Raw genomic sequence first — 9,568 nt, 5'->3', positions numbered from 1 at the left:
ATAGGGAGCAGAGCTGGAAGCTTCGAGATTCCTCACTGCAGCCTTCTCTTGCGGCTTCCTAGCTGGCGCGCTTCTTCCGGCCTCTTGGAGAGCTGTGGGCACGCACGATGGCTCCTAGAAAGGGAGCAGGCATGGCTACAAGCGCAGCTCTGGGAACGCGTGGGCAGCCAGGTCCCAGCCCCTGGGTTTAGGCACTTGGATGACAGGCGTATGCTCCAGCTCTTGGGGCGCGTCGCGATTGGTGGATTCGGGCTTCCCGGGAGGTGCTAAGCGCACGCTCGAACTGTAGCCGGCCCGCGGGCGGCCCTGTGCGCGTGCCCAAGAGAAAGGGGGCGTGTTGAGAGTGGTCAGATTCAGGCGTCCTGCGGGAAAAGGTGCGCAAATCCAAGCTCCCCGGCGGACGTGCGCTTTCGCAGGCTATAGTCTGCGCATGCCCAGACTGTGAAGCGACCCGCGGCCGCAGTTCTGGGGTTGTTCGTTGGAGGCAGTGGTCCTAACAGGATGCTGGTGTTAATGCTGGTGACGGTGACTATCTTGCGGCTCTGCCTGCTGTCCAGAGCTCAGCCACTGTGCCGGTGGGGCCGCCCTCCCTGGGCTGGGATGCTGTCGGTGGTTTGGGAGAGTGGGGGCTTATGCCTGAGTGCAAGACTGGGTGGAATCTGGGAAAGACGTTCCCCAACCTCGGTGAAGCTTCCCAGTTTACTCTACTAGGGAGCCAGCTTGATGCACCCCCATACTCCCTTCTCACCCCCCGCAGCTCATCACAAGTCCTCCCGTTGCCACTTCAAAACTTTGGCCCGATTCTCACTCCAAGGCACCTCCACTTAGGCTGTGCCCTCCTGTCCATCCTGGCAGCCAGAGGGGTTGATTATAATATAAAGCAATCTGATCCCTCATTCTCCTCCTCTGCTTCTCTGGGACACCCAGAATAAAACCTAGTGTTCTTGCGCAGTCTTCCTTTTCACGAATGATCTGGCTTGGGTTCCTCAGCAGCGCTATTGACATTTAGGGCCAGATCATTGTCTGGGGTTGGACCATCCTGTACATTGTGGGATGTTAAGCAGCATCCCTGGCCTCCACCCACTTGATGCCAGTAGGATCTCCTTCCCCAGACTTGACCATCAATCAAATGCATCTAGGCATTGCCAAAGGTACCCTGGGGATTTGACGACCACTAATGTAGCCCCTCCCTATCCTTGAATCACCGCCCCAGCCACCTGTCCTTGAATGTGCCAAATGCAGGCAAGCCTTGGGGACCGCGGAGGAGATTTGGCACTTGCTACACCCTCTGCCTGGAACGTTTTGCTTCCAGATTTTCTACTCCACTTCTTCCTCATCATTCAGATCCTGACTTAAATAGTACACTTCCCTATTTAAAGTCCCCCTCTACCCGCTCATAGCTGCTTTTTCCTATCGGTCACTAACTCCTCTTACTCTTTTCATACATTTTTTCCACTTCTGTTGCTGTCACTAGAATATTAGCTCCACGAGGGCACAGAGTGTTTCTCTTATTTACTCCTTGCCCAGAACATTTTTAGGTTTCAGTAAATGTTAGATTAGTAAACACAGTACATGAGGTGCCAAGAGGGCTGGCAGATGCTAAAGCCCAGTTCCTACCCTCAGGGAACCCCTACCTGGAGTGAGCTGGCACATTCAGCAGGGCCCTGTTTGCAGATCAAATAGAGAGTGTGCATTTCTGGTGCATGACCTCCTTTCATCCTTAGGACAAGATTCGTGGTGTAGTGATTCCTTAGCCTTATTTTACAGAAATGAAAGTCACTCAGCAAAATTAAAGACACAGTTGCTTTTAATTGGGGAGTGAGGAGTAGAGTTTTCCAGTAAGATTTACTAGCAGAATTTGTCTCGAAGTCTGCAATGATTGGTACCCCCAATTCTCCCATTTCCCAACATTGGTTCTCAGAGTTAGTCTTGGACCAGCAGCATCAGCATCAAGTGAGAATTTGTTAGAATTTTTTTTTCTGGTCTTTTTAGGGTCACACCTGTGGCACATGGAAGTTCCCAGGCTAGGGCTTGAATTGGAATTGCAGCTGCTGGCCTACACCACAGCCACAGCAACTCAGGATCCAAGCCGAGTCTGTGACCTACAATGCAGCTCATGGCAATGCCAGATCCTTAAGCCACTGAGCAAGGCCAGGGATTGAACCCTCAGCCTCATGGATACTAGTCAGGTTTGTTACTGATGAGCCACAACAGGAACTCTGAGGATTTGTTAGAATTACAATCTCCCCCATCTACTGAAGCAGAGACTCAGCAGGGGGGGGGGTGATCTACAGTTTATCAGCCCCCCTTCCCAAGAGCTTCTTTTGAGAACCTGCTATAAACTGATCCAACATTCTCCCAACCACCAACACCCTCCACCCCCACCCCCACGCCAATAAAAAAAGAAAATCTGGGAGTACTCATTCCCAATCCTGTCAATCTGGGCTCTATAAGTGAGCCTTAATGAGCTCTGCAGAATTACGTCTCCATTTTTGCATATATCTGTTTGCAGGATAGGAGGGCTCACTGTTTCACCAGATTTTCCATGGGCTCCAAACACCCTAAAAACTTCAAAAAGAGATACTTTGGAGTTCCCTTGTGGCTCATCAGGTTAAGAATCGAGCATTGTCATTGCAGTGGCTCGGGTCACTGCTGTGGTGTGTGTTTGACCCCTAGCCTGGGAACTTTCACATGCTATGGGTTCAACAAAAAGAAAGAAGAAGAGGGGGTACTTCACCATTAACCCAGAGGTAATGTGATAGGAGTCATGCCAAATATTCAATAAACACTGACAGGTGTTTTCTTGTCCCTTACTCTAGTAGTCGCATGGTGAGGACAGGAAAGGTGTTTCATGACGGACAGAAAATTCAAGGGGTAACATTCATTCTTTACTTTTATCCAATTGCTGGATCAGAACTAACATTTCCTAGTATTTCTTGGGTGCCAGTGTTGTGCGTTGTGACTGGCATAGAGCATTTTTATCTAACCCTTTACTGATGCCGTTTTTTTGTTTGTTTGTTTGTTTGTTTTTGGTTTTTAGGGCCACATCTGCAGCACATGGAGGTTCCCAGGCTAGGGGTTGAATTGGAGATACAGCTGCCGGCCACAGCAACAAGCACAGCCACATCAGATCTGAGTTTTGTCTGCAACCTCCACCACAGCTCATGGCAACGCCAAATCCTTAACTCACTGATCAAGGCCAAGGATCAAACCCGCAACTTCATGGTTCCTAGTCAGATTCATTCCCACTGTGCCACGATGGGAACTCCTTTACCAATGCTTTTGAAGTACGCTTTACTCTTTCCCACGTCACTAAAAAACTATTTGAAAAATAAAAAAAGAATTGAGAGAGATCAAGTAGCCTAAACAAAGCCAGGACCCAGAGCTGGATTTAGAACTCAGATCACCTGAGTTTTTAATCAAGTGTCCTGTCTGCAAGGTGGTTTTTTGTTTGTTTGTTTTTTGTTTTTTGTTTTTTTTTCCTTTTAGGGCCACACCCGAGGCATATGGAAGATCCCAGGGTAGGAGTCGAATCATAGCTGTAGCTGCTGGCCTATGCCACAGCCACAGCAATGCAGGATCCAAGCCGAATCTTAAACCTACACCACAGCTCATGGCAACACCAGATTCTTAACCCACTGAGCAGGGAGGGCTAGGGATTGAACATGAGTTCTCATGGATACCAGTCGGTTTTGTTACCACTGAGCCACAACAGGAACTCTTGCTGTGAGGTTTTAAAAGCAGGGGGAGGTAGGAAGCAAACTGTTACTTCGTTTATATGACATAGTGCAACAGGGAACTTCCTTTCATCCTATATGTGCCAAAAATGCATGAAGGAAAAAAATGTCATAAATGTGTTTTCTATTGACCCTGCATTACTGCAGTTATTTTAGAAGTGGTTTCTAAGTAATCATCAAGTGACTGGTTTCTGCCATTTTTTTGGTCCTCTGACCTCTCAAATAATGAGTAATCTGTAATTAAATAACATATACACCAAAGCGATCTGATACGAATAAGTATCTTTTTCTTTTTTGCCAATCCCACAGCATATGGAGTTCCCAAGCAAGGGATCAGATACAAGCCACAGGTGCAACCTCTGCCACAGCTGCAACAATACCAGAGCCTTAACCCACTGTGCTCAACCAGGGATTGAACCTATGTCCCAGCACTGCAAAGACTCTGCTAATCTCATTGCACTACAGCAGGAACTCCATGAATAAGTATCTTGTGGCTCTTTTTAAACTTTCTTTTTGGCCACGCCCACCACATGTGGAAGTTCCTGGGCCAGGGATGGAACCTGTGCTACAGCAGTGACCAGATCCACTGAAGCGACAATGACAGATCCTTAACCAGCTATGCCACAAGGGAACTCCTAAACTTTTAATTTTGACATAATTATAGCATCACACCAAGCTGCAAAATAGTGCAGAGGTGTCTCAGGTCTGTTTTACCCAGCTTCACACCTTGGTAACCTCTGACATAACCAGAATAATAACCAGAGGATAATATCAAAACAGGAAAATGACATAGATGCAGCCCACCTGCCTCATTCAGACTTCATGACTGTATTTTCAGTGTTGCACATTAGGAAATTGTTTTCATCTGGTGTTTATTAGTATTGATGTGATTAAGAATTTGTGACTCTCTCTAGGACCAGCTATATTTTTCATTTGGGACAACTCGCTTGATTAAGCATCCTTGCAAGAAAAACATAGCCCTGTATCTAGGGTAAGTGACCATTTTATATATTTTTACCTTCATGTTATTAAAACATTGCACTTGCCCTCATTCTCACACTTGACAAACATTAAGAAAGATGTCTCTGTCATCAATGAATTCAGTAAAGTTGCAGGATACAAAATTAATACACAGAAATCTATTGCATTTCTAAATACTAACAATGAAAGTTCAGAATAGAAATCAGGGGAACAATCCCATTTACCAGCATACGGAGGTTCCCAGGCCGGGGGTCTAATCGGAGCTATAGCTGCCGGCCATAGCCACAGCCACAGCAACGCCAGATCCAACTCCTGTCTGTGACCTACACCATAGCTCATGGCAACGCCAGATCCTTAACCCACTGAGTGAGGCCAGGCATCAAACCTGAAACCTCATGGTTCCTAGTTGGATTCGTTTCCACTTCACCATGACAGGAACTCCAGAATAAAAATTTTTTAATTTGTACAGAAATACGAAAGACCCCGTGTAGCCAAAGCAATTCTGAAAAAGAAAATTGGAGTTGGAGAAATCAGGCTCCCTGATTTCAGGCTCCCTGACTTCAGTCTATATTACAAAGCTACAGTCATCAAAATAGTATTGGGACAAAAACAGAAATACAGATCAATGGAACAGGATAGAAAGCCCAGAAGTAAACCCACAAACCTATGGTCTACTAATCTATGACAAAGGATACAAGAATATACAATGGAGAAAAGACCATCTCTTCAATTAGTGGTGCTGGAAAACTGGACAGATACATGTAAAAAATGAAATTAGAACACATTTTAACACCATACACAAAAATAAACTCGAAATGGATTAGAGACCTAAATATGAGACTGGATACTCTAAAACTCTTGGAGGAGTTCCCATTGTGGCTCAGCGGAAATGAATCTGTCTAGCATCCATGAGGATGCAGGTTCAATCCCTGGCCTTGCTCAGTGGGTTAAGGATCCAGTGTTGCCATGAGCTGTGGTATAGGTCGTAGATGCGGCTCAGATCTGGCGTTGCTATGGCTGTGGTATAGGCCGGCAACTGCAGCTCCGATTCAACCCCTAGTCTGGGAACCTCCATATGCCCTGGGTGCAACCCTAAAAAGACAAAAAAATAAAATAAAACTCTTAGAGGAAAACATAGGCAGAACACTCTGATGTAAACTCCAGCAATATCTTCTCAGATTCACCTCCTAGAATAAGGAAAATTAAAATAAGCAAAAGTGGAGTTCCCATCATGGTGCAGCAGAAACAAATCCAAGTAGGAACCATGAGTTTTCGGGTTCAACCCCTGGCCTCCCTCAGCAGGTTAAGAATCCAGCGTTGGAGTTCCCGTCGTGGCGCAGTGGTTAACGAATCCGACTAGGAACCATGAGGTTGCGGGTTCGATCCCTGCCCTTGCTCAGTGGGTTAACGATCCGGCGTTGCCGTGAGCTGTGGTGTAGGTTGCAGATGCGGCTCGGATCCTGCGTTGCTGTGGCCCTGGCGTAGGCCGGGGGCTACAGCTCCGATTGGACCTCTAGCCTGGGAACCTCCATATGCCACAGGAGCGGCCCAAGAAATAGCAAAAAGACAAAAAAAAAAGAAAAAAAAAAAAAAGAATCCAGCTTTGCTGTGAGTTGTGGTGTAGGTCACAGATGCGGCTCAGATTTGATGTTGCTGTGGCTGTGGTGTAGGCCAGCAGCTGTAGCTCCAATTAGACCCCTAGCCTGGGAACCTCATATGCCAGGGGTGTGGCCCTAAAGAGGACAAAGAGAAAAGACAAAAAAATAAAAATAAGCAAATGGGACCTAATTAAACTTAAAAGTTTTTGCTCAGCAAAGGAAACCATAAACAAAATGAAAAAACAGTCCATAGAATGGGAGAAATATTTGCAAATAATGCTACTGACAAGGGATTAATCTCCAAAATATAAAAACACCTCATGCATCTCAATATCATAAAAACAAACAACCCAATCCAAAAATGGGCAAAAGGGAGTTCCCTCCATAGCTCAGTGGTTAACAAACCCAACTAGGAACCATGAGGTTGTGGGTTCAATTCCTGGCCTTGCTCAGTGGATTAAGGATCTGGTGTTGCTGTGATCTGTGGTATACGTAGGTCACAGACATGGCTTGGATCCCGCATTGCTGTAGCTGTGGTGTAGGCCAGCAGCTGCAGATCCAATTTGACCCCTAGCCTGGGAACGTCCACATGCTACAGGTACAAAAAAACAAACAAACAAACAAAAAAAAAATTAGGGAGTTCCCGTCGTGGCGCAGTGGTTAACGAATCCGACTAGGAACCATGAGGTTGTGGGTTCGGTCCCTGCCCTTGCTCAGTGGGTTAAGGATCCGGCGTTGCCGTGAGCTGTGGTGTAGGTTGCAGATGCAGCTTGGATCTGGCATTGCTGTGGCTCTGGCGTAGGCCGGTGGCTACAGCTACGATTCGACCCCTAGCCTGGGAACCTCCATATGCCGAGGGAGCGGCCCAAGAAATAGCAACAACAACAACAAAAATTAAAAAAAAAATTAAAAAGGGGGCAAACAATCTAAGGAGATATTTCTCCAAATAAGACATACAGATGGCAAAAAAAAAAAAACATAAAAATGCTCAACGTCGTTAATTATTAGAGAAATGCAATTAAAACTACTATGAGGTACTACCTTACAGCAGCCAGAATGGCCATCACCAAAAAGTCTACAAACAGTGAGTGGAGAAAAGGGAACCTTATTGCACTGTTGGTGGAAATGTAAATTGGTACAACCACTATGGAAAATAGTATGGAGGGTCCTCCTGAAACCAGAACTTCCATGTGATCCAGAAATCCCACTCCTTGGCATATATCCAAAAAAAACCCCATGATTTGAAAAAATGCATGCACCCCAATGTTCATTGTGGCACTAGCTACAACAGCCAAGACGTGGAAGCAACCTAAATGTCCACTGACAGAGGAATGGATAAAGAAGATGTGGTACAGATAAATAAGGAATATTAGCCAAAAATAGAATGAAATAATGCCATTTGCAGCAACATGGATGCAACTACTGATTATCATACTAAGTGAAGTTAGTCAGACAATGAAAGACAAACATCACATGATATCACATATGTGGAATCTAAAAAAAGGATGCAGGAGTTCCTGCTGTGGCACAATGGGATTGGTGATGTTTCTGCAGCACTAGGATGCGGGTTCGATCCCAGATCTGGCACAGTGGGTTAAAAGGCTCCAGCATTGCTGCAGCTGTGGTGTAGGTCACAACATTGGCTCAGATCTGATCCCTGGCCAAGGAATTTCATATACTACAGGGCGGCCAAAAAAGAGAAAAAAAAATTTTTTTTTAATTAAAAAAGGATGCAAATAAACCCATATCTTCACAGAGACAACATCAGGGCCTTAACCTCTGAGCCACATGGGAACTCTGAATTATTTTAAAATTAAAATTAAATACAGTGAAAACTCCACCCATTTAAACTAACCTCATTTCAGATACACAGCCATGGCCAATGGCTGCCAGGTTAGACAGCTGAGAAATATAGTGTCTCCAACACCACAGAAGGTTCTATAGAAGGAATTCCCACTATGGCACAGTGGTTTAAGAATCTGATGGCAATTGGGGTTCCCATCGTGGCTCAGTGGTTAACGAATCCAACTAGGAACCATGAGGTTTCGAGTTCGATCCCTGACCTTGCTCAGTGGGTTAAGGATCCGGCGTTGCCATGAGCTGTGGTGTAGGTTGCAGATGCGGCTCGGATCCTGCGTTGCTGTGGCTATGGCTGTGGTGTAGGCCGGTAGCTACAGCTCCGATTCGACCCCTAGCCTGGGAATCCCCATATGTTGTGGGAGTGGCCCAAGAAATGGCAAAAAGACAAAAAAAAAAAAAAAAAGGCTCACCTCAGTGAAAGGTTTTAAAATGGAAACAAAGCCAAAAATATATAGATAAAATAACATTCCCCAGTTCATGCTTCAGAGTTCCTCCTTCCCCTAATGTTTTTTTGGATTTGATGTCAACTGGATATATGTGCTGAAAGTATTCAAACATGTAAAAAAGACAATATAAAGGTAAACATCACCAAGAAAATCGTATTCTCATTTCAACTTTGTATCAGAGATTCCAGCCCATGCAATATGACAAGCGCAAAATAGAAAGTATGGGAGTTCCCATCGTGGCTCAGTGGAAATGAATCCAACTAGTATCTGTGAGGATATGGGTTCGATCCCTGGCCTCGCTCAGTGGGTTAAGGAGCTGGTGTTGCCATGAGCTGTGGTGTAGGTCGTAGACACAGCTCAGATCTGGTGTTGCTGTGGCTATGGCTCTAGCCGGCAGCTGTAGCCCTGATTAGACCCCTAGGCTGGGAACCTCCATATGCCTCGGCCCTAAAAAGCAAAAGAACGAAACAAAACACCACCAACTCTCTTGTAAACCAGCCATGACCCCTTAGAAAAGGCAGTGATGAAAAGTGCCATTTACAGTAGCAACAAAAACTTTAAAATACATTGGAATTAACTCAGCAATTCCTTTCTGCCTAAAAAATTCTTCTGGAGGGAGCTGGAGAAGGAGATCTGGATAAGGATGCAATATACCATGTTCATGGATGGCCTTTTGCTTCTTAAAAGTTTCCTGCATGAGGCAACATGCTATTTCTTTCTCATGTATACATTCCTGATCTGAAAGTCTTTACTTTAGTGGGATCAGAGTGAAATAAAGGACAAAACTGGAGTTCATCCTGAGGAAAACAAACTATCACTTAATGTACATTGTATAACATTTTATTTTTGATGTTGTCACAGGGTTTTTTTTAGTTTGTAGCTTTTTTGTTTGTTTGTTTTTTCTTTTTGCCATTTCTTGGGCCACTCCTGAGTGGCATGTGGAGGT

At 45.3% G+C, this 9,568-nt stretch overlaps 1 protein-coding gene across 9 annotated transcripts in view; it reads left to right on the top strand.

Moving 5' to 3' along the window:
- Positions 1-2: 2 nt before the first annotated feature.
- Positions 3-9,568, top strand: part of CATSPERD (cation channel sperm associated auxiliary subunit delta) — a 58,703-nt gene continuing 49,137 nt past the window's right edge. For 2 of the 9 annotated variants that reach the window (XM_085013162.1, XM_005661304.4), the window contains exons 1-3: positions 384-575; positions 2,820-2,874; positions 4,652-4,728. In XM_085013162.1, coding sequence (XP_084869288.1) covers positions 502-575; positions 2,820-2,874; positions 4,652-4,728 — 206 coding nt within the window. In that variant the 5' untranslated portion in view covers positions 384-501. The other 7 variants (XM_085013164.1, XM_085013167.1, XM_085013161.1 and 4 more) reach the window with 7 other exon arrangements.

Source organism: Sus scrofa, chromosome 2 (genome assembly GCF_054392235.1).
Source record: "Sus scrofa isolate SSC_HxYL_T2T_F1_AM1 chromosome 2, Sscrofa_HxYL_maternal_Yorkshire_Landrace_v2.0, whole genome shotgun sequence".
Classification (NCBI taxonomy): Eukaryota; Metazoa; Chordata; class Mammalia; order Artiodactyla; family Suidae; genus Sus; species Sus scrofa.
Note: the sequence above shows the minus strand (reverse complement) of the source record. Positions and strands in the feature narration are given on the sequence as shown.